The 25,253-nt window shown below is 45.4% G+C and overlaps 1 protein-coding gene across 3 annotated transcripts in view; it reads left to right on the top strand.

The window, feature by feature from the left end:
* Positions 1 to 25,253, top strand: part of TARBP1 (TAR (HIV-1) RNA binding protein 1) — an 81,476-nt gene that overhangs the window by 29,934 nt on the left and 26,289 nt on the right. For all 3 annotated transcript variants that reach the window (XM_045087262.1, XM_013048558.2, XM_045087263.1), the window contains exons 13-21: positions 8,499 to 8,596; positions 11,830 to 11,991; positions 13,000 to 13,187; positions 13,586 to 13,847; positions 13,938 to 14,126; positions 15,400 to 15,590; positions 15,771 to 15,842; positions 17,459 to 17,579; positions 23,789 to 23,899. In XM_045087262.1, coding sequence (XP_044943197.1) covers positions 8,499 to 8,596; positions 11,830 to 11,991; positions 13,000 to 13,187; positions 13,586 to 13,847; positions 13,938 to 14,126; positions 15,400 to 15,590; positions 15,771 to 15,842; positions 17,459 to 17,579; positions 23,789 to 23,899 — 1,394 coding nt within the window. The remainder of the gene's footprint in view (positions 1 to 8,498; positions 8,597 to 11,829; positions 11,992 to 12,999; positions 13,188 to 13,585; positions 13,848 to 13,937; positions 14,127 to 15,399; positions 15,591 to 15,770; positions 15,843 to 17,458; positions 17,580 to 23,788; positions 23,900 to 25,253) is intronic.

Genomic DNA, 25,253 nt, shown 5'->3' with positions numbered 1-25,253 from the left:
AATATGGGTTCATTTGACATGTTTTGACTATTTTCACTAGGGTTAGTGCTTTCAGGAGCAGTACTGGGTCATTGGTGCCCTTTGGAAAATTGTGATATTTGACACACACACACCAGTGTGTGATGGTTATACATACGTTATGATGCCAAATAATCAAATACCCATGAACATATTATGCAGCCTAAGAGCAAATTACCTGTTACTCCTCAGTTCCCTCCTTTTGCTTCCTTATTTTGACTTTTGTCTTTTTCATGTCTGTGCACTTTAAATAATGGTTTTGCTTTATCTGTTGATATTCCTCAACAACGTAGAGTCTTGTTTTCCTGCTCTTGAGCTCTGTAGAAAACTTACTTCACTGTGGGATTTCTGCTTTTCTCACTGTCATGTGTTTCTAAGATTCATGCACGTCCTTTCTTCGACTTATTTTCCCTGTTGTATAATCTTCCTTTGCATGAAGACACCACATTTTCCCTGGTGCTGGACTTGGGATTGTCATTAATTACTGTGATGGAGCGTGCTGCCACGAACACTTGTCTGCATGTCTTCTGGGCCCAGGTGTCCAGCACGTGTGTTGGTTCCTAGGGTCTGCGCGCATTCAGTTTTATAAGGTAGTGAAAATTGTTTTTCCATCTTTCAGTTCCAAAGTATGTACACATGTTATTCTTAGCAGCAGCAAAACCCAAGAGTTCCTCTAGCACCTCACGCAGGCCTTTTCATGTCCCCAGATAAGAGCCAAGGGCAGACCTGTTGAATTTTGACAGCCGTTGGTGTCGGTGTGACTGGTAAACCATGTCACGCTTAATTATCTGTAAGAGTTCTCCATCCTGAAAGATGTCTTTGATGAGAGAAGAGGAAAATAGCAACTAGTTATTTCCCTGTTATAAATGAGGAAGCCGTCTGGGAATTAATTACCAGTTCCAAGGTCAGTGAAGACGTACCAGGTAAAGTCAGAAATACATTGAGGTTCGGCAGTATGCAGCTGTTTAGGGCAACTTTGCCTTGTTGTGTTTGAAATTCTTTTAATTTTCGGTATTTTATTATGGAAATCATTAAATATATAGAAAAATGGAGAGATCATAATAAATCCCCCGTTCCCACAGCAGCTTCAACCTCGGTCTTTCCTGTGTCGTGCTGAGAGAGTACAACTGTTGTCATTTCCATTTGTCCTCCTTTTTTTCCTTAACCTATTAACCTTGGAACGGCGTGTGGGCACGTGGGGAGAAGAGCTGTGGGAGGAAGAGGCTGGGTGTGCGGACTGTCTGTCCAGAAGCCTTTTCCCCTTCTCTTCCCCTTAGCCTGCACCAGTTACTGTGCTGATCCTCAAGGTTTGAACTTATTTCCTTCTTAATGGGGGGCGACTGTGGAGAGCTTTTAAGCTGAGGCTGGGGAATGCATTCAGTGAAGAAGTGCAGATGGTCTGTATGTCAGGCACTGTGTTGAGCACTAGGGTGTCTGCGTGGAAAGATAGAGGAGATCCCTGTCCTTGTCGAGATCGCCTGTACTAGGGAGGACAGGCGTGTGGTGGGCAGAGGGTTGCTGAGCAGGGACTGTACAGTATATGGTAGTCGGACAGGTGTTGGGGGAAAACAAGGTAGGGAAGGGGCAGGACGTGCTGGGTGGGATGGAGGTGGAGGGTTACAGGTCCACTGACTGGTGGAGGAAGACTTCGCTATGAAGGGAACAGCCCGTCAAGCAAAGACTGTAACTGCTGAGGGACAGAGCCCTGCGCACACCCCCGGGAGAGCTCCCGGCTAGTGAGGCAGTGCCCTCGGGGGAGCTGGCTGCTGGGCAGGAGTCAGGAGGCATCAAGGGAAGAATACTGGGACTTGAACTTTGAGAGGGAAGCGGGGTCAGTTACATAGGACTCCCTCCCTGGGCCAGTTTAAGGTGCGGCTCTTACTAGGCATTGGAGCTGGGGGTTGCTGATCTCTGAGTTACGTTGAGGACAGTCCCCGGGCCCTGGTGTTGAGAGAGTACCAGCCGGGCGGGGGCCGGGCTGCGGAGACGTGCTCCTAGGCCTGCACGACTACTAGCTGTGGGTGCGCTGAATGTTACTAGGACTTTGTGTTTGGACCGTTCGGCCAGCAAGATTTGCTGATGGGTTTGGATGTGGGCTTTGAGGACAAGAGAGAACCCAGAGGTCACTCAGCTTTTGGAGAAGGTGGACAGGTGGGAGTTGCCTTTAATGGAGACGAGAAAGACTGGAGTCAGAGAAGGTTTTGGGGTAAAGATAGGCAGTTCAGCTTCCGGGAGATTAAGTGCGGGGCACCGTTAGGTGTCCTGGTAGAACCGGTGAGCTGGTTTGGGCCTCTGAGTCTGGAACTCGGGGAGAAGCGTGGGTTGGAAATACAGATTTGCGGGTCCTAGCCTAGCAGTGGTATTTAAAGCCACGACTCTGGATGAGAACACCAAGGGGGCCAGTGTAGACGGAGAAGAGGTCCAGGTGCGTGGGGAGCACCTGTGTCTAGGGGGTTGGGTAGGAACTGGTGGAGGACACTTGGGAGGAATTCACTACAGCATGAGAAGAGAAAAACCAGGAGAATGTGCTAGTCTGGAAGCCAGAAGGAAGGAGTGGTAACGGCACCAGACACTACTGGTGAGCCGAGGGTGGTTTTGGCAACATGGAAATGGGGGGTCACCTTGACAGAACGTTTTGCATGGTGGGGGGCAGCTCAGGGGTGGCAAGGAGATTTGGAGTCTGGGCACGTCTTTCAAGGGGTATTGTGTGGGGGGGAGCAGAGACAGGGGACTGCTGCTGTGGAATGGGAGAAGTTTTATTTCCTTTGGGGGAGAAAATAGCGGTGTTTTGTGCTGATATAAACAAATTCGGTAGAGGGGAGTTTTGAAGATATGAGGAGGGGACGTCTGCTTCCAGTGGCTGAGAGGAGGCGAAAGTGCTTGGGGTCCGGGGTACCAGCGGAGGGTCTGGACTTCGATGGGGCGCTGAGGGGGGCCACATGTGGGTGGGTGAGCAGAGGCCGGCACGGCGACCGTCCCTTCCTAACTGGTGTTTTCTGAGCAAAAGAGGGAGCCAAGGGACGGGGGAGCACATTTGCCTGGGAAGGACGATTAGTGGGCAGACTGCGGAGCTGTTGCAGGCTTGTGGGGGAGCCCGAGGGTGCGCAGGGAGCCGGGGTGAGAACGGGCCTGTGGCCGTTCGCCTCCAGCCTGATCTGTCAATCTAATCGGATCGGACTCAGGTTGAGATGCTCCTTTTGGTGCATCCATGAGACGCATGAGCCGAGGAGCTGTCGTGAAATGCTGTGCTAGCTGTCCTTTTTCCAAACCTCGGGGTAACTGTGTGCTGCTTATTTTTACGTTTGTGGTAATGCTCCTCTGGTGGCCTTACCGTGTCCACTTGGCCTTTCCTTCCCGAGGTAGCTTTTATTCTTTTTAATTGTGGCAAAATACACGTAACCTGAAATAGACACTTGTCCCGTTTCTCAGTGTCTAGTTGGTGCCGTTCCCGTTGTACATTCACATCACCGCCATCGGTCCCCAGAACTTCTTGTCGTGCCAGACTGAGCCCCTGTACCTGCCGGGCGCTGGCTGGGTCCTCATCCCCCGCTTCCCCAGCCTCTGGCAACCGCTTTGAACTTTCTGTCGCTGTGAATCGACTGTTCCAGGGACCTCAGATCCGTGTGATCATGTGTGTTTGTCGCCTCACACTGGGCTTACGTCACAAACTGTCATGTCTTCACGGTTCATCCGCACTGCGTGGTCAGACTTGGCTTCCTTTTGGAGGTGAATAGCCCATGGTACGTGCAAGTTTGTGCAGTCACCGTGGGGGACTCGGGCTGCTTCCACTTTTTGGCCGAGTGAGTAAGGCTGCCTTTTTTTTTTTTTTTTTAAGTATTTATTTTTTACTCATTTGACAGAGATCACAAGGAGGCAGAGAGGCAGGCAAAGAGAGAGGAGGAAGCAGGCTCCCCACTGAGCAGAGAGCCTGATGCGGGGATCATGACCCTGGGATCATGACCTGAGCCGAAGACAGAGGCTTTAACCCACTGAGTCACCCAGGCACCCCAATAAGGCTGCTTTTGAACATCGAATGTACAAATAGCTCCTCACATCCCTGCCTTTAGTTCTCCTTTTGGTTGTGTACCTAGAAGTGGAGTGGCTGGATCCTGTGGTAATTCTGTGTTTAGCGTTTTGAAGAATCGCCATACTGTCTCCTTAGCGGCTGTGTGCTTCCACGTTCCAGTCAGCGTCCAGTCAGTGCGCGGGTCCAGGTCCTCCGCGTGCTCACTCGCTTGTCCGTCTGTTGGTCGTGGCCATCCTGATGGTGCAAGGCGGGATCTCGTTGTGGTTTTGACTGAGGAGACAGCTTTTGACCAATTCTGGTACCACTTTCGGGATTCTGGTTGCTATGGTTGCTTATGGGAGGCAGAGGGTAGGAAGCAAAAACATATACCTGCTTCTGGTTGAAGCTGTCTGCACAGTCTGTGTGTTATGAGGAGCTGCTCAGTCAGGGGAGGTGGCAGTGACTGCAGGCCTGGGGGAGTCTTCTGGATGGGGCGGCTGACAGGAAGCACCGTGAGAGCGAGGAGGACGGGAACAGCCCCTGCTGTTCCACTGTGTATTTTTTCCTGTTTTGTCGAAGATTATTTGCCCGTAGAGTTGAGAGTTCATATCTGGGCTCTCTACTCTGTTCCACTGGTCTATGTGTCTGTTTTTATGCCAGTACCATGCTGTCTTGGTGATCACAGCTTTGTAGTAAAGCTTGAAATCAGGTAACCTGATGCCCCTAGTTTTATTTTTGTTTTTCAACATTTCCTTAGCAGTTCGGGGTCTCTTCTGATTCCATACAAATTTTAGGATTATTTGCTCCAGCTCTTTGAAGAATACCGGTGGAATTTTGATCAGAATAGCATTGAAAGTATAGATTGCGCTAGGCAGTATAGACATTTTAACAATTGATCATGAACATAATGTGTCTCTCAGTTTATGTAGGGTGTCTTTGATTTTTTTCATCAGAGCTTTTTAGTTTTCAGCATATAGATCCTGTCAGGTTTTGTTAGATTTGTGCCCAAGTATGTCTTTTGGGGGAAACCACTGGAAGTGATAAATTTTTAAAAATTTTTGGTTTTCAGTTCTGTATGGCCAGTATACAGAAATGTGATTGATTTTCGTGTGTTGACCTTGTATCCTCTGACCTCACTGAAGCTCTTGTTATGAGGGGTTTTTTGTTTTGTTTGTTTATTGTTCGTTTGTTTTAAATAGAATCCTTGGGGTCTTTCTTTATAGATGGAATATTTAGATTTCTAGAATTGTCCACGGTAATCCCTTCTCCTTTTAATGTGTGCAGCGTCGGGGGTCTGTGATAATTCGTATCCTCTCTATCTCTGCCTCTCTTAAGACCAGCTAGTGGTTTATGAATTTTACTGACCTTTTCAAAACACCAGCTTTTGGTTTTCATTGATTTTTTTTTTTTTTCAGTTTCATTGATTTTTGTCTTTGTTTGCTTCTGTCTGCTTGCTTTTGGTTTATTTTGCCTTTCTAAGGAAGAAGTTAAGGGGGAAGTTTAGGTTGTTGATTTCAGATCTTCTTTTTGAAAATGACCTGTAGTGCTATACATTTTTTCAAGTTTTGCTTTAATTTAATCCTAAACTTTTGGTATGTTGTATTTCAGTTCAAAGTATTTTCTAACTTTTCTTGAGATACTCGCTTTTACTCTCGAATTGCTTAGAAGTGTGTTTAGAGATTTCCTTATCTTTCTGTTATTTTTCATTCGACTCTAGTCAGCATACTTTGTAGAGTATCCGGTTTTGAAACTTCATTAAGAGTTATTTATGATCAAGTGTATACTGTTCCATGTGTATTCGGAAACACCTTGTACTCTGTGGTTGGGTGGAGTGTCCTATAAATACCAGATCCAAGATTTTCATGGTATTTTTCAGTTTTATGTCCTTGCTGTCTTTTGTTTACTCTGTTACTAAGAGAGGAGTGTTGAAGTCTCTAGCTTTGAGTTTGGGTTTATCTCTTTCTCTTTCTATTTTTATTATTTGGCTTCCTGTCCTGCAGTTCTATTGTTAGGTGCCTGTGTGTTTAGGATAGTGCGTTTTCTTGTTGTCTTTCCTTTTTATGCAGTATCCTTTTTTATTCCGGGTTATTCTTCTATTCTGAAGTCTGGTTTGTCTGGTAGTAACATAACTACTCTCACTTTGTTTTGATTAGAGTTTGCATAGTAGTATTTCCTAGCTTTTTACTTTTATTCTATTTAGATTGTTGTATTTGAAGCAAATTTCTGATAGCATGTAACTGGGTCATGATTTTTTACTATTTGCATTTAATATAATTACATATATGTTTTGATTCCAGTCTTTTTTTTTTTTTTTTTTTATTCCGTTTTTCATTTCTGTCTTTCCCTCTCTTGGCTTGTTTTGGGCAGTTTGAACATTATTTTGTATCCCATTTTCTTCAAATAAAGATTTATTTACTTATTTATTTTTCAGAGAGAGAGAGAGACAGAGACAGAGATCACAAGTAGAGAGGCGGGCGGAGATGGGGGGGTGGGGAACAGGCTCCCTGCTGAGCAGAGAGCCCAGTGAGGGGCTTGACCCTGGGACCCTGATCTGAGCCAAAGGCAGAGGCCCAACCCACTGAGCCACCCAGGAGCCCCAGCTGCATTCCATTTAAATTTACCTATTGTGTTTTTTACTAAATATCTAATACTGTGTGTGTGTGTGTGTGGGTGTGTGGGTGCGCGCATGTGTGATTGCCTTAGGGACTACAGTATGCACACCTAACTTTTCAATCTGTTTGGAATTAATGTTTTACCTCTTGAAATGAACGTAGAAATTTTACCACTGTATGGACTCCTTTACCCTTTACCCCCTGTATTACAGTTGTCTTAAATCTACATTTGTTGAAAACTAGCAATGTTACAAGTTTTACTATCATCAAAGAGATTTTAAAAATCACAAGAGAAGAGCCTATTGTATTTGCCTAGATGTTTGCAGTTTCTTTTGCTTTTCTTTCATCCCGGACACGCCCTGCTTTCCTGGGACACCTATGCCTTACATTTGAAGAGCAGCTTTTACCATTTCTTTTGGAACAGGTTTGCTGACAGTGAATTTTCTTAGTTTTCCTTCATCTGAGAATGCCTTTATTTCCCCTGAGGAGTATTTTCACTGGATATAAAATTCTGGTTTGATGGGTCTTTTCTTTCAGCAATTCAAATCTATTCCATTCGCTTCTGGCTGCCGTGGTTTCTCATTAGAATTGTGTAGTCATTCAGTGTGTTCTCCACCTACGTGATATGCTGTTTTCCTCTGCTTCCAAGACTGTGTCTTGTGTTTAGTTTTCAGCGGTTTGGTTACACTATGTCATGCTGCATATAATTTATTTTATTTTGTTGATCTGTTTTTAAGTTCACTGACTCCTTTCCTGCTTCTCCTTTCTGTTGCACTTTCGATTTGGTGAGTTTTTAAAATTTCAGTCCTTATAGTTTTTAGTTACAAAATTCCCATTTGGTTTTTGTGTGTATCTTACGTTTCTTTGTTTTCCTCTATGTTCCGAGAGGGTGTGTTGATTGATTGCTGACACGTTTTCACCATTAGCTCTTTGGAATCGGGTTTTCCTGGGGTGGGCATCATCTCACTGTTGGCATTGGCCGGCTGTCTTTCCCCTTGTGAGCTAGGAATTTTCTGATGCTCCACGTGCCCGGTTATTTTGGATTGGATCCTAGATATTTTGAATTCTATGTCATGAGACTCTGGGTTGTGTTTAAATCCCGTGGAGAAGTTGATTCTCTAGTGTAACAGATGCTCAGCTTAGGGTTAGGTCTTCATCCCCGAGGTCCCAGCTCCTGTGCATGTTGCTTCCGCCCTCAGTGTGCGGGGCTGTCTTGACCCACACCACCCGTCATCCCTCTGGGGGCCAGTGTGCAGCCTGGGCCGCTGTCTCCCTTCGATCAGTTTGGAAAGTCTTTGGGGCAGGTCCAGGCATAGCGGCTTGCAGGGAGCCAGGTGCTTGACAAACCACGCTCTGGGGCCCTTTTCCCAAGTGTCTGCCCCTCCAGAACCTCTTAAAAGGTCATTGTCTGCTTTTCTGGGGTTCCTCCTTTTCCAGTGTCTGATCAGAAAGTTGGGGCCCATTGTGCTGCCCACTTCCACACTGCCCTGTGCTGGGTGTCAGTCTGTGGAGGGCCGGGCGGATGCGCTGCTGTTGGGTGTTACGCTCTCTGAACCTGTCGGCTGCTTTGTACCTTTTATGGTCTCCGCGTAGACGCTCGGATCTTCTGTCTAGTTTTATAGGGAGAGGCTGGCTGCCCCTGTGCCATTTTAGCCAGAACTAAAACTCCTAAATGATTTTTAAGGTGGATTATAGATTGCCCTATGGTACTAATGACTGTTCATTATTGGGATTCATTTTTGGTAAGTGATTCACGGCATATGCCTCACAGAGTTCTACTTTTACCAAAAAATCCGGCATATTTTGTACCAGGTAACTTAAATTTCTGTCATTTCAGTTATACACTTTTTCCCCCCATACAGATGAGGTGTTGACGCTTCTCCAGAGCTTTGCCATGTCTGCTACCGAGAGCGTTTCTGATTTTATCCTCCGACGGCTTACCATGAATGAACTCAGTAGTGTAAGTACTGATGGAGTCACTTTCCCTTCTTCTCATCCGTATTTGAGGGATTACCTACTGGCAGGCACTGTATGAAATTGAGAAAATCAATGTGATACTTTCTGGAGAAGCCGCCTTAGGAGTCTCCTCGTTCCATTCCCCCGGGTCACGCTGAGGCCTTGGGAGAGTCAGGCAGCTTTTCTGAGTCTCAGCTTTCTCGTCCACAAAGTGGAGGTAATACATGCACTCCGCAGGCGCCAAGAGGTCTGCGGGGTCTGACCTCACTGGGGTGCTTCAGGCATTCAGGCATTTGGTCCTGGCGTCCAGAGAGTGGGATTTGGCAGGGTTGAGATGGGACCAGGTGTCAGCTCGGGTCTGTTTCTAAAGCTCCGTAAGCGATTCCGAAACACAGAGTAGATAGTAGTCGGTCTGCAGGGAGTGTCCCTTTCTGTCGTCTGTCATCTTTCTGTCGTCTGCACTCTCCATGTGCTTAGTTCCCTCTAGGACAGCTGAGAACACTCAAAACTAATAGAGCACTGCATGTTAACTGCCCTGGAAGTTAAAAAAAAAAAAAAAAAAAAAGAATTTTCCTTTTTCTCAAGAATATTTTCAAAATGCTGATCATTATAGAAAAACTTATTCTTAATTTTTTTTTTTTTGGTTGAAATCTCTAGGGGCAAATGTTGAAACTTTAGAAATCAGTAGATTGTTAATAAGGTATGAAAATACACTTACTTTAATTTTTATTAGACTACTCAGTTAAGTACAAGTGTTTGATAGGCTTGTGAGCAGGTGTGAAAACACAAAAAAGGCAAGTTCTGTACTGAAGGCCTTGAGCTGTGGCGGTAGGAAGGCAGGAGCCTATGAAGAAACGGTCCTCTGGCGTGGGGAGTGTCAGCTGTAACAGTTGTTGATCATGGCTTCGCTACCCCTACATTTCCAAGAAGTCGTTTAATAAATAACTCTTCTGGTTTGTTTTGCTTCAACATCACTTTATTATCATCAGTATTATCTTACCTCCTTTTTAGGGAAATTTTCAGACACACACAGAAGAAGTATAATGAACCTCCATATACCCATTATAGAACATAACTGTTTTTGTTTGGAATTTGATGCTAAGAATAGCTTTGAAAAGGGGAAGGGTTCATGTGATTTTGTTTAATAACTGCTCTCAGGGAGGAAAGACCTGGCTTGTGGTTTCTGTCCATTTCCATGGCTGATTTCAAGCTACAGACATGAGGCCCCAGCATCGGGGAGCGAGGACGGGCCCTGGTGCTTGCTGCAGGCTACTCTGGGGGCACCTGTCCCCGGCCCCCCAGGGAGTGGCAGCTGCCACACTCTGAACCTGTCTCCTGGCCTCCTTGGGTGCTGCGGGGTGTGGCCTGTGTTCTCTTCCATCTCTCCAGGACTGACTGTTGCCAGTTTCGTTGCCTCCCCCCCCCCCACCCCCGCTTTCTCTCTCATGTTCTCAGCCTTTCCGTGTCTCCTGGATTCTTTTCGTGAGCCCCAAAACAGCTTTGACAGTCCCTTATCTCGAGGAACCCACTCTCTTATTCCCTGGGCCCTCCAGCTTCTCATTTCCTTCTCCCTGTAAGCTGAATCTATAAACACACCCCCAGCTCCGTTCTCATCTGGTTTCTGCCTCTGGTCAAGCCTGGAAGTGGCTCTCTCTGAAGCTGTCCATGACTCCTTTGTTATAAACCTGATGGATACTTTTCAAACCATGGTTTGTTTTCTTTCTTTCTTTCTTTCTTTCTTTCTTTCTTTCTTTCTTTCTTTCTTTCTTTTTTTTGGTGAGAGAGAGAGCTAGAACGAGAACATGAGCAGGGAGAGGGGCAGAGGCAGAGGGAGAAGCCGGCTCCCCACTGAGCAGGGGGCCCGATGCAGGGCTCGATCCCAGGACCTTGGGATCATGACCTGAGCTTAACCCACTGAGTCAGTCACACGCCCCTCAAACCATGGTTTTTGTGACTCCTCAACCCTAGTGGACACACCAGCTGCTTTGCCCTCAAAACACCAGCCAGCCCGAGTGTCCCTGGGTGGCCCCATCTCTCTGCCATGACCCCCACCTTCCCTTCAAATGTGCATTCTCCACTGGAGAGCCCCAGACAACAGAACTGTAGAAAGCATGGCCTGGGCCCTTCCTCTTTACTGTTCTTCCCGTGCGAGACAGTCTGGCTGTACCCCCAGCTTCAGCTGTGCCGGGGACTCCGCATCTGTCTCCACCGCAGGCATCTCTCCTGAGCTCACCATCCCATCAGCCAGGTGCTCTTGGACAACTCCAGTTGCATTTCTCACACTGAAGCCGTTCAGAACTGACCCTCTTACCGTCCCCTTCTCTGGACTATGCCACCGTCCAGCCCCACATTTAGGAGTCTTCTCTTGGACTCAATCCTCGCCTGCACCGCTGGCGGTCCGTCTTCACCAGGCCCCGCGGTTGTTACTCCCCATCTGCGCTGTGTCCTGACACCTGGCTACGTGCCGAACATGTTGTGATCGCTCAGTAAACACCGATTAAATGCAGGAGTCATGTGCCTCCTGGTGTCCTGAAAGCCTATCGAGGATACAGTAGTTGGTTTACTGATAATCCCCTGCACCACCACTCAAGGCTAGTCTGCTGACCATACTTCGTCTCAGGTCTTTGAAAAACCCCATAGTGGGTGGCTGTTACCCTCTCCGTTTTGTGGATGAGGGATCTGAGGCCTGCAGAGGCTGGGTCACAGAGCTGGCGGGTGGTAGTGCTGGACTGAACCCCACGTCAAGTCCAACTCACAAAGACCTGTGTTTAATTCCGTCTCTCCCACTTACCAGCCCTGAGATGCTGGCAGAGCTGTTGGACCTCTCCCAAACCTAGTCGTCGTTTTGGGAAAATAGGGCCATAACCTTCCTAGTAAAATGGAGAATGACTAAAGCAAAGGCAGTTGTCTTTGCGCTCATTGTTACTGAGGATCTGTTGGCCCTGGGATGTAAGAGTTGGTAGGACATAGTTTCTGACATCCCGGGTCTCCTGGTCAGAGTGTGAGTCAGATGAGTGATCTGACGTGTGCTGCCATTACACTGAATGCAGGGTTGCTCTGAGAAGGGGTTCTTAGCTCTGCGTGGGGAGGTCAGGGAGGGCTTCTTGGAGGAAATGACTTTTTCTCTCAATTCTTATTTTAGTACTTTTAAATAAGGTTATTTATTTCCTATCTGAACTCTCATAGTTCAGTAAAAATTACAGACCCTGCATGTTAAGTGTTATTGTTTGTCTTTAGGTTTCGGATCTGGATCGTTGCCATTTATACCTGATGGTATTAACTGAGCTTATAAATATCCATTTGAAGGTTGGGTGGAAAAGAGGCAACCCCATTTGGAGAGTTATTTCTCCTCTGAAAAATGCATCCATCCGGCATCTTCAAGATACAGACAGTGGACAGGTAATCCTTTATTCAAGGCATAATGAATAAGGCATACATAGAATACAGATTGGATTTATTAACATTCTGATATGAAAAGCATCAGCTGAAATTTAAGATAGTGTTCTTTGTTCATAATATTTGAAGATTCGGACTCCTATGGGATATGACAAAGGTATGGTGACTTAAGTCTTAAAACTGTTCAGATACAGTTAGTGGATTTGCACTGAACTGAGTCTTTGCCCAAATACCAGTAAGGGACACTTTAACATGTCTAAATACATGTATGACCCCTAACATGCATGTGATATGTGACATATAACACATATGCAATATGTAACACATGGTGTGTATTAATACATCCAGCAACCCATATCCTTGACCTTGCTATCTGCCTTGGTCTTCTGCTGCCTCTTCTCTTCTCCCTTTCCTCCCTGCAGTGCCACTGTGCTGCAGTGTGTCCCCAGCCAGACTGTTGTAAATGCAGAGCCGGGGCACAGCCTCGTCCCTGAGGCTCGTGAGGGGCTCCGAGCTGCTGGGCTCTGTCACCTCTCCAGACATGGCGTACAGCTGGCAAAGGAGTTATATACGTGATGCCTGAGCCTTGTTTGTTTTTTCTTAACAAAACTTCACCAAACAGTTAAGGCTCATTCATAGAAATGTATCCAAATGTGCATGTGAGCAAGAAAAAGGCTGAGATGTACAGCTTCCCGTATACGCGGAGGTCCAGTAGGCAGCTGTTGTGTCACAGACCGCTTCCAGGAGCGCACCTGCCCCACTGACACGCTCAGGCGGTCTTCTTAGTCGGAACAGCTGAATTTTTATTGCCACTTTAAACTTGGTCACTGCCACGTGAGGTGGTGACGCTGATGGGCTTGGAGTATGGGGTTTCCTTTTGTTGCCTTTGACGTTCGGTAGCAGGCAGGGAGAGGGGAAGGCAGGCAGGAGGTGTTCTTCACCAGGGCACTTGGGTCCCCATGGTTAAGACTGGCTCGCATGAAGTAAGAGACTGGTGCGTTTCCCCCGCAGGAGCCGACCCTTGCCGGGCAGATCCAGAGGGTCGTTAGCATGGCTGCCTTGGCCATGGTGTGTGAGGCTGTTGACCAAAAGCCGGAACTGCAGCTCGACTCCCTGGAGCCGGGACCCACGGAAAGGTTCCTCGCCTCCCTCCCGCTCAATCACATGCTGCAGAAGCCGCACCCGGAGGAGCACAGCAGGTGTGTCCGCCCCGGTGGGCTGCACACGTGGGAACGGCACCTGTTTGCCGACGTTCAAAATTTCATTTTTGTTTTCATCATTGAGATGATGAGTGACTGCCCGGTCGTGTTCACAGGATGTTGGGAAGTTGAAGGTGATAATGTACTCCAGCATCTCTGTTGCTGGACAGCCGCAGACTTTACCGCGTGCCGTTCTCAGTTAACCACTTACAGGGAAGGGAAGTGCCTACATTGAGAGTAGTTAGGAAGTTGAGATCGTGTGGTCTCCTTGCTTTTTGTGGGACAGGATCTTTAAGAGCAACTGTGACTTTTTTCCTTGTAAGGATCGTTATTCCATGCACAGGGGACTGAGCCCGACTTCAGGGAGCAAGGGATGATAACTGTCTGTTTTGTTTCAGTTTTTCTGAAGACTCGGCAGCTTCCCAAGGATGGGGGAAAGTAGTCGCACAATATATTCATGATCAGTGGGTCTGCCTCTCTTTCTTGTTGAGAAAATACCACACCCATATCCCGTCATCGGAAGGTGACGTTCCGGATCCCGTCCTGCCTGCTGTTCAGATGCCAGCGAGGACCCTGCAGTCCGCGCTGGGAGCCCTCACAGTCCTGCCTTCAGACCAAGTCTTGCCTGTGTTCCACTGCATGAAAGTTCTGGTTCCCAAGGTACGTTTCAGTGAGACAGGAACTGAGGAGTAACTGTAGGACCAGAGATCAGTTTCTGAAATGAAGTCCTTCTTTCATATTTCCTTCCAGCTTTTGACCTCCTCTGAATCACTCTGTGTAGAGTCTATTGACATGGCTTGGAAGATTATATCTGCTTTAAGCAACACTCAGCTGATATTCTGGTCTAATTTAAAAGCTTTTGTTCAGTTTGTTTTTGATACCAAAGTTCTTACCATCGCTGCAAAAATCAAGGGCCAAGCGTACTTCAAGATAAAAGAGGTAACTTTTTTCACAGTGGGGTAAAAATGTAAATTTGCCATCTTATCATCTGTAAGTGTGTGATTCAGTAGAGTTGAGAATGTTCATATTGTTGTAACAGGTCTCCAGAACTTAATTAACTTGAACTAAAACTCCGTCCCCATTAAACAACTTCCCTTGCCCCCCTCCCACAGCCCCTGGTAATCACGATTCTCTTTCTGTTTCTATGAATTTGCCTGCTTGAGATTAAAAGGAGATCACTTTTTGTCTTCTTTTTAATTTGTGTGACCTGTAGCCCAGGAGGAAGAAGAGAGTTACATTTGTAATTATGTATTAGATTTGTTATTGTGTATTCATTCTTTTAGTCCACAAACACTTTGAACCTTCTTCAGGGCTGTGAATGACAATAAGCTCTGTCTGATGAGTGAGCAGCTGGGGGCCACACGGACTCACTGGATGCACATGATGCTTAAGCATTTTAAAATTAATTGCCAACTTTTAAGAATTGGGAAATTTGCAAGCGAATCTGTATTTCCCCTTCTCTCGGAATGTTGGAGAATTGGATGCCTTGGCCACCCTGTCCAGAGAGGGCATGCCCCTCCTAGATCCTCGCTCAAGGGCAAGTAGGTCCTTGACTCGCGGATACCAAAGGCAGACGGCAGGTGCCGTTTGCCCCCCACATTTGTGCTGTTGCTTTTCTTGTATAGAGAAATATTTCTCCGAACATAACCTTATCAAAAGGTCCTCCTGGTTCCTGGTGGCGTTTGCATTTGCAACCGCTGATAGTAGGGAGCCTGGCGCGGTGGATGGCGTCATGGCTAGGAATTCTGTATGCCTCGTTACCCAAAGGGAGAATGGAAGGTAGAGTCCTTTTACTGCACCGCTGACCCTGTGCACAGGGCACGCGAGAGACCCAGGGTCTTGGCTGCCTCGGGGAAGGCAGGGGCGGTGGAGAGCACGGGCAAAATGCAGAGAGGACTGAAAATGTCAAGGGGGAATGTTTTTCCTCCCTTTCATTCTATTACTTTGGGCAGTCGTTTCTCTTGCAAAGTCCTGGAGGGATATCACTATCAGTAAAATTTTATTTAGTTTTATTATTGAAAAATGAAAAAGTAGCATTCTGTGATTATTGACCATCTCACAAAATTTTAACAATCAAGATTTTTAATTTTTTATACTATGTGGTTGTGTCGAAATTGTCATTTGAAGCCATTCAAGTAAGTTTTCAGCAACACTTTTTTTTTCCTTAACTAAATGGGCCAAAGAATAAAATGACCATTGTACTTCATTCCAGATTATGTACAAGATGATTGAAATGTCTGCTATAAAAACCGGAGTCTTCAATACACTGATAAGTTATTGCTGCAAATCTTGGATAGTTTCTGCTTCAGATGTGTCCCAAGTGTCTTTGTCAAGTGCTAAAAATTATACCGAACTTATCCTCGAGGGTTGTGTATTTGGAACTGTGTTTAGGCGTGATCAAAGGTAAAAGATGCCATTATTTCAACCTGTCATAATTCATATTAAGTATCGACTCGGTAGAATTAAGTCTTTATTTTTAGGCTTTCAATTAGAAGCATATAAAATGTTAATTAATTTTAAGTTTGGGACTTTAATTTTTTCCCATCTAAAACCTGTTCTTTGTCAAATATTTTTTATGGGAAGACTTACTCAGGATGTGCAGACCTACATAGAAAATCTTGGACACGATTGTGCAGCAAACACGGTTATTGAAAAGTAAGTATGGTAGATTTTCCATATCGATATAAATGGAATATTCAAAATTTAACTTCAGATGAGAGATGTCCTATATTTGTTTAAATTTAATATATGTTTACTAGTGATCTCTATAAGATATTGAAAGAACCTTCAAAAAGCATGTTAGAAATCCTATTCCCATGCTAATGTTTGATATAAAACTCCTTGCTAAAATTTGATAACCTTAAATAATTCCTTAAAGATGAAAAAAGTGAGAAGAAATTCTAACAGGACATTGGAAGAATTTATTTTATTTATTTATTTTTTTTACATTGTTACTACCTCCTTGATGGAAATAAGTGAAAATTTTCTGGGGGAAGAAGTTTTAGTGCCAAGTCCAGTATAAATAAGAGAATGACAGGGGCACCTGGGTGGCTCAGTCGGTTATGCGTCTGCCTTCCTCTCAGGTCATGGTCCCAGGGTCCTGGGATCGAGTCCTACATCAGGCTCCCTGCTCAGCAGAGAGTCTGCTTCTCCCTCCCCCTCTGCTACTCCCCTTCATGCTGTTTCCCCCTCTTACTCTCTGTCCCCACTGTCAAGCAAATAAAATCTTTAAAAAGAAAAAAAGATAAAATGACTTTGGGGAAAATAAAACCCCTTTCTTCTCTTTCATTTAGGTGGGGGCTGAGGGTCAGCACACACAGGTCATTCTTTCGGGGGTGTCACATTTCACCACTCGACAAGTCCGTATACCACACACAGAAGCAAAATTACCCCTACCATGCTTTTAAAGGCTCTTTCAGGATCTTACATTAACGTTTTCATTTCTAGGATAAGACTGTTCTTATGTAACCTCTAAATTAATATTTTCGGAGCTTGTGGAGTAGCTAGTTTTCTTTTTATTTTTCCATGTAATTTTTTAAAATTTTTGTGTTTAGATGTTTATAAAAAAGATATATAAGTGATAATTCTATATAGCTATGTTCATCTGAGAGTCATAGTTGTGTTTTAAATCATTTGCCACTGTTCATTACCTTTATACATTTTTCATTGTTAACTGTTTTGATTTTTTGTTTTCTTGGCAGATTTAGTATAGCAATAAAAGTGAACATTTTTAGTTGATGGTTCCAAAATACTTTGATTTCTACTAGACACACATTTTGTTGTTAGACTGTTATTCACATTTTAGCAGCTGGCATGAACTTTGGGAATACTAAGTTTCACTGAATTGATCTTCCCACATTTGGACACAGAGCGTATCGGGAGGCTCAGAGCCCGTGGTGCTCCCAGGTCTGCCCTGCACCTGGAGAAGGTGCCGGTGTCTTGCACAGCAGAGACCTAAGGTGTCAGGTGTCTGTGCTCTTCTGTAAGGAATTGTTCCTGAGCTACGATCATTGTTGCCTACAGAGAAGCACTCACTGGCCTGGGTCTGGCAGAAGTCCAGGGGAATTTACTCTGACTCTGTAAGGCTCTCCTTTTAAGATATTCTTTTGTTATCCTCAGTCATTCTGAATTGAAAAAGCTACTGTCATTAAGGAGGGAACTGCTTTTAAGTTTTGAAATCCTTGGAGGGTTTTGATATTTTGAAACAAATGCTTGACATATTTTTCTGTTTTGAAAATATTAACATAGTATGTCATTTTACATTTTTTTAGTACTAAAAGAGAAGACCACTATGTGAGAATTTGTGCTGTCAAATTCCTGTGTTTATTACATGGCTCAAATATGTCTCATAAGTTGTTTATGGAAGATCTTGCAATCAAGCTATTAGATAAAGTAAATATGCCTTATATTACTTTGTTTCTGTGCAACTAACAAGTCAGAATCCAACATTTGCTCTGTATGTTGACACATTATGTAATCTAAACATATTTTTTTAAAGATTTATTTGACAGAGAGAGAGCACAAGTGGAGAGGAGAGGGAGAAGCAGGCCTCCCACTGAACAGGGAGCCTGATATGGGGCTCAATCCCAGGACTATGGGATCCTAACCTGAGCCGAAGGTAGATGCTTTACCAAGTGAGCCACTCAGGACCCTAAACAGTTTTTTTTATCAGGAAGAAACATGAGGTTTATGTTCCCTAGTTTTAGTTAAGTTTTGGTTAGTGATTACCCAACTCATTTGATTTTAGAGAAGAATGTTTTCCCTCTGCTTTCTAAGCTTTGCTCGGTGTATATCCTAGGGCCAGTCAAAAGCAGTTGTGTTTAGAGTGATATATCCATACATTATTTTGTGTAAGAAATGGAATAAAAAGACATAGGAAGTGGCATAATGTAAATAATTGATTTTTTTTTTTTTTTTTTGGTCTACCAAATCATTTATAAATCTGGGGAGAAGCTAGGAAGTGGTAAAGTCAAATACATTGCTCTTTTCTGAATTTGAACCTGGGACAGGTGGAGTTCTGGTCTACTTTCTCACCTCTGGGCTCCACTGGGAAGTTAACTAATGACCATAGCCCCCACTTAAGCCACTTGTATTGAAATAACTGTTCATCATGCATTTATTTTCTGAAGGTAGCAGATCAGCTTCAGTTATAAACAATCTGGGAAGTTGTTTTTGGGTTTTTTGGTTTTTTTTTTTTTTAATGTAAAAATCTCCCCACCTTTTGTACCACTGGAGTCAGGGGAAAAAAAACATGTCAGGAAATAGTGCTTATGGATTCCCTAAGGATGAATGCTAGAACACAAAGATGTATTATAGTGAATATCGATGCATGTTACAAAATATGAGTGTTTGGAAACAAAGTAAAGCAGAATAAGGAGGGAGACCTATATAGAGGGTCAGGGAGGGCCTCTCTAACCAGTGCCATTGAGTGCACTGCCAGTGAGGTTGGAGAATGTCCGGAAAGGCTGGTGTCCCCAGGCAAATGAGGGAGGTGCTGTCTGGAGGTGGGGAGGGACATGAGGCTGCCCGTTGGCCCTGAGATTTGGTAAGAAGGTGGTGTGTAGTCACCTCTACAAAGACCTTTTCCTGGGATGGTGAGAATGAGGACCTCAGTGGAAGGGCTGAGAGGAGTGTGGCTGGGGAGCCAGGGGAGACCATGAGAACAGGCTTTACTCGGATGAGAGGGAGTGGCTGGGATGGGTCTGCAGGGGACATGTTTGTATGTTGAAGGAAGTGATCCAACAGAAGGGAGAAGGGATGGTTTTAGAGAGGCTGGCAGTGGTCACACAGGTGAAACCCTCGAGTAACCACTTCACATCCACTGGGATGGTTGTTACAGCAAACAGGCTGAAGATAACCAGCGTTGGTGAACATTGAAGTCATTATGCTAGGTGAGAAGACGGCCATCCTCAAGAGCCACATGGTGTGTGATTTGTGGGAAGTGTCCAGGATAGGCAAATCTGTAGAGATTGAATAGATTCGTGCTGCTGGGTCAGGGGCAAGGCGAGATCGGGATGCGATTGCACAGGGTTTCCTTCTCAGAGTGTGGGAATGTTCTGGAATAGATAGTGGCGACGCTTGCACAGCTCTGTGAATATACCAAACCCACTGAGTAGGACACTTTGAAATGGTGATTTTTATGCTACGTGAATTGTATTTTTTTAAAAAATCTTTTAATAGTCTAGATTGGCTCCAATGTCCAATAGAAGTTCTGGCTTTCATTAGAAGATAGAAAAGCAAAGACAGAAAAGTTATGTTTTAGACACTGGCTCAGGCCAAGCAGTTGTTTTTAGAAGTTGAAGAAAATCGAGCAGAGCAACTAATGAAAGGGTAATTTGAAAATAAGAAAAATGAAAAAAAAAAGAAAGAAAAATGAAAGAATAATCCTAGAGAAAATGGAAGAGGGTCTCATCCAGAGTGGATGGGCCGGCTCACCATAGCCAGGAGTGACCTCATCCTCTGAGCTAGAAAAGAGCAAGGTGGGTGGTGGCGAGTTGGTGTGAGGGAGGGATCACTGGGGACCCTTGTGTTCTGAGCCAGGAAGCAGGGTTGTTTCTAGAGGGAAGAGGCAGGAACACCATTGGCACTGAAGACCGAGGGGAAGGTTAAAGTTGTAGCAGTGATCTCAGTTAGAATTAGTATCGGGTAGTGCTTGAAGTCATTCTTTCCCACCGTAGTGCAGAAGCTGTGGGGGTGGGGATTACACACTGCTGTGTCATGGCTTCAGTGCTGTGTGTCTGACGTGTCACCTTGGAGGTTCTGTTTTGAGTCCATGGGTCGACAGCGTGAACCAGGAGGAGGTGGAGATGGTGGCCAGCTGGAGCGACCTTCAAGGACCTCCAGGCGCATGGGGTCTTCCCCACTCTCTGTTCTTTAGGTTTTAGTGAGGCACGGGGTGGAGGGGTAGGTTTTTGTTTGCTTTTTACCGGAAACTTGTTTATAGAAGTTTATAGAAGTAACTTTAAAAGGAATCCATTCCTGGCCCAGCCTCAGCAGCTTCCAGTGACAGACAACCTTGTGAGGTCTACCTCTGACATTCCCCCCAACCCACATTATTTTGAAGCCAATCCCAACATCACTTTCATCTATAAATATTTCAGTAGGTATCTCAAAAAGATAAGAATTATTTTGTCCACCATAACTACAATACAACTTTCACACCTGAATTTGTAATTCCTTCATATTATCAAATATCCCATCAATGTTTAAGTTTACCTGATTGTTTTACATTTTTTTCAGTTTCTTTGTTTGAAATGTGACCCAGATAAGGTCCATTCTCTGCCGTTGGCTGGTTGAGATGTCCCTAAGTTCTCTTAATCTACAGACTCCCCTCATTCTTTTTAAACCTGAAATGTATTTTTTGGAGAAACCAGATTGTTTTCATCTTAGGAACTTCCTCAGTCTGGATTTTGCTGTTTGAATTTCCATGGTGCCCTTTAAGATGTTTCTCTGATCCCCGATTTTAGACAAGATGGTATTGAGATCTAGAGCCTTGATCAGAGGTAGGTTTGCTTTTCCTTTTTGGAGACAGAGGTAGGGCAAAAGTATCCATCCGTCACGAAGTGTAGAAGATTTGGCTGTCTCTGAGGAATTGCCTCATTCTGTTAATTCTGTGGGAGCAGCAGAATGGTGATACTCTAATTCTTGTACTCTTTTTTCATTTATTAGCTGAAACTCGTCTGTACCCAAATATGATGTATTTATATACCCCGGGATATGTTTCCTGTAGGAAAGACAGGATTAGTGTTTGCTTCTTTTCCTGTTATTTTTCAGTTTTCAAAATAATGAATTGGCTTCCTAGTATCCTCCAGTTTCTTCTGAAGGTGATCAGTGGTTCTTCTTTTTTTTTTTTTTTTTTTTTTTTTTTATTAAGGTTAAACGTATGGGGTTCAGTCCATTGTAGTTATTATTAGTGTTTGAATTACCCCGGTTTTAGGCAGGTGGAAGAGAAGATCTGAGAACATGACTTGCTGTTGGGCATCATTGTGGAATTGCCCAGGAATGGCAGTTGGAATATATTTAGGAAAGACCTGGAAGCCACCATGCTCGGTGATGAATGTGGACAGGACTCTGGAGGGAGGCCGAGAATGGGGATTTAGGAAACACCAAAAAAGAACAAAAAGAACGGTAGCAAAAAGAACCAGAGGAAGATCAGGAGAAAAAGGTTTGAGAAGCGAGACTAGACCCAGAATCGGATGGTGCTGGACTGGTGTTGTTCTGGGCCATCACTTAGCTCACTGGAGAGTCTTATCTGTGAAAATTCAGCAGCGGAGCCTCTATGAATTTGTCCATGATGATAAAGCTTGATCTCAGAGCCTGCTCTTGCCCCCTCCCCCACAAGCTGTGTCTCAGTGGCTGCTGGCAGTGGTGTTCACTGTGGCCCAGAGCAGGTTGGGCATGGGGGGCAGGAGCTGTGAGGCATTTCTGGGTTTTCAGCAGCACGTCAGGGTCCGGCCAGTGCGCAGTAGAGTGAAGGGGCAGCAGAAGTGCAAGGGAAGAGTGGGACTTCTTAAAAACTGATCTGATGGATATGCGAAAGGGACATAGGACCTTCCTCCCATAGGGGAAGATGGAGGTTGAAGACAGAAGGTTGAATCAGAGAGGTGAAGGAAGATTGTTGAAGTTGGGAGGATCGTGTGGCCAGAGTAAGAGACTGACAGGGTTAAAGCCATGAGAAGAATAGTCAAGATTTCAGATTCTCCTTGTGGAAAGAGGAAGGGGACAAGACCGAGAAAAGCAAAGTGATTGGCACAGTAGCTTGTTCTTTCTTGAGTGTAGTTGACACACACGCTCCGTTGGCTTGAGGTGTCCAACACAGTGGATTGGCAGCTCACCATGGCATAGCTGCCATCTGTCCCCTTACCTCGCTGTCCTAGTTCACTGACTGTGTTCCCCAGGGCTCTGCTTTTTAACCTGGGGCTTGCTGCTTCCCTAACCGGAGGCCTGCACCTCCGTCCCGTTCATCCATTTCTCCCGTCCTCCTGCCCCTCCCCTCTGTATCGATGGTTCTGATTCTGCTTTGTTTGCCTGTTCATTTTTTTTTAAGATTCCATTTACGAGTGGAATCTTATTCTTAACTTCCGTTTTCTGGACCAGCAGCTGCAGTATCACCCAGGAATGTGTTGGAAATGGAGGTTCCTGGGCCCTCTCCCCAATTCTCCTGGATCAGAAACTCTGGGGGGGGTCAGCAGTCTGTTTTAACGAGCCCTCAAGCTGATTCTGAGCACTACGGAGTCGGAGACCCCTGGTCTAGCGGCGGTGAGGGCCAGCTAAAGCTAGAATGTGTGCTTTTAATGAAGTCCGTGGGGCCCCGTGGTTTCTCTTGGGGGGTCTTGACAGCTTGAAAGGAGGATCCGATTCTTTAAGGTTGATTCAGAAGAAGGGAATTTGCAACTGGGTTGGAGGCTGTAGTGAAAAGGATGGAAAGTGCTCTGGATGAGATCGTGGAGAACATTCTTGGGATGCAGGTTGGGTCTGTGAGGTAGATAGGTAGAGAGAAGAAAGATCTTTCTGAACAAGAGAGCACAGTGGGTAGGACAAGTAAGAGGACAGTGGATTTTGAGCTGCAGAGGGGTCAGGACAGTGACTCCGCTGAGGCCCTGAGGGCGGGGGACCGGGGTGCAGATGCTTCCCATGCCTGCTGCCCTTGTGAGGATCCTGTTGGTAGCTGCATCGAGCCCGAGCAGGAGGGGACACCCGAAACACTTGTGTCAAAAGAAAATGTCCCCGAAGAAATAAACGGGAGAGAGGAGGTTGTGAGACTTGAATCATGGTGAGGCTTCATTAAAACTGACGTTAATTTAGCTGTTGTAAAATTTTACACACATGGAAGTGCCTAGAATGGGAGCACAGAAGAAAGATCATAGAATTTCCCAGGTAATGAGGACTCTCCACCTTAGGTGACAGCATTTTTGGAGATGGTGGACGACCTATTCTTCTGCCTTTAGGAACTTTGAATATGATACACCCTTTGGTGCTATCATAACTTAGTGGCTAAGCGCTAGCAGAGAACACAAGTCAGCCTGGCAGTTGGCTGAGTTTAGACAGGACAGACCATCACCACAAGAGAGGGAGCTCTGCTGCTGGGGAGGGCTCTGTGCAGCCGTTGTCTGAGTCTGGTGAAGGTGCTGATCACAGTGTTTCCCACGCTCTTGCCTGAGTGGGCTTCACCTCAAACTGACATCACTGCCACCTTTCCTGGGACACAGGGGCAGCGAGTGAGACATGCCCACGTTGGTGCCTTGCAAAAGCTGTCCCATTTCTCATCTCTTCTTGCCCTGGTGATCTCTTGTCTCCACCTGAAGTGGTCAACAAGATAGAGACGGACATTTCCAAATCCTTTTTGCACCAAATACAGTTTTATGTTTCCTGCACTAATTTTAAAAGCAGATAGAGTAGATAAAAGCAACTGAATTCATTGTTTTGAAAGGACAGTCCATGCTTATAAGAACGTGTCTTTCTTATCCTGGGTTCTGCCTTTGGGAGGGTAATAAGCTCCTGTACTCGGCTTAAAGCTTTTAAATCTGTGGTTGTCATTGGTTTTGCTTTCACGGATCACAGATCCCATAGGTAATTCAGTGCTGCTTCTCTCCCCACCCCAGGATGAGTCGGTGTCCAAGTCCAGGACTCGGTACTATGTGAACTCCCAGCAGCACCGGCTGAAGAACCGGGTGTGGCAGACGCTGCTGGTGCTTTTCCCCAGCTTTGATCAGGTACGACCCTGACTCTGCTGCTCCCTCAGAGCACCGTGCTTTCTACGGAAGAAACGAGCAGAAACTGGCACATGCTGTCTTAAAACTGAGAAAGTAATCTGCTTAAAATGTATACTTTCGCTCTTAAAATTGAAGTTATCTAGAAGTGTTTTTTTAGTAGAAAGAATCCTAAGGCAATTAGGTGTTGCAGAAATAAATTGGAAACTGGTTTACAGGGCACCACTTAATCCTTTTTTTCTTCTTTTCTTTGTGTAATGTAAGTAACATTTTAGCTGTGGAATGTCTAGTGTGCCGTTTGGTTAAAATACCCACACGTGAGCTGCTCATTTTGCACAGCTGAGTTATTTCAGAGTGCTTTTGAAATAAAGGTGAGGTTGTCATTTCCCGCAGCTGTTTGTGCCCCCTTAAATTTGTGAGTACCGTGGGTGTGTGAACCAGCTAAGCCAAGGCCGAGATCTTGATCTCTTACAACAGGGTCTTTGCCCAGAGTTCCCCTTTCTCCTCCCTGAGGAGCCAAGGAACAGGGGAATGAACTGTCTGATTTCTCTAACCAGGTTTGCTTAATATTCCTGGTAAGAAAATAGATCATTATGTGAATTTCACACAATTTTAAAAAGCATTTTTGACGACAGAAATTTCCCCCGTGGACTTCAGTTTCTTGCTCTTTGAAATGTTTCAGAGAATTTTAAAAACATATCAAACTCTTTTTTAATACAATTCACGAGGCCTTATCTGTAAGAGAGAAACAGTTCAATAACTGCAAGTACAGAAGTATAGCCAGATCAGTTGTTTCGGCAAACGTAAGAAGAAATGGTGGAGCGCGCTCTTCCTGGGGAGGAGTGTTCGTGAGTGTGTGCGGCTGCTGATCTCCGTCAGACGCCTCGTCATGCTATCTGATTTTTTAAATCCTGCACATGTCACACTCAGACTCTGAAATGCATTTGAAAGCAGTGCTTTAGGGACGTTTGGCTCAATGACTGACAGCACGTTTTGTCCTGGACTGGGGAGGCCCCGGGGAGAGCGTCGTGTTGGCCGGTGGGGGCCTGCGGCAGCGGCACCTTGTCAGGAAGTTGAGCACCGGCTTGTCCGGCCAAGCCACCGGTGCTGAGAACCTTGTCATATCTGGTGTCTGCATTTCCCCTCCATCATGGCCTTTCAAGGCAGGCACAAGTGGTGCTCTTTTGTCCACGGGCCCCGCAGTCAGGGAGCTGGGGGCCTGCCTGTGACCTAACACGGCCCGCGCAGCTGGAGTTACAAACCGGGCCTCCCTGAGTCCGCGCCACCTCTTACCGCGCTGCCCAGGCCTGTAGGTGAGCTGCTCTGCTCCTTTTCCGCCACTTAGAAATTGTTAAAA

Source organism: Mustela putorius, unplaced genomic scaffold (genome assembly GCF_011764305.1).
Source record: "Mustela putorius furo isolate JIRA1106 unplaced genomic scaffold, ASM1176430v1.1 tig00001075_pilon_pilon_pilon, whole genome shotgun sequence".
Classification (NCBI taxonomy): Eukaryota; Metazoa; Chordata; class Mammalia; order Carnivora; family Mustelidae; genus Mustela; species Mustela putorius.
The sequence above is the reverse complement of the archived record's forward strand: the minus strand, read 5'-3'. Positions and strand labels throughout refer to the sequence as shown.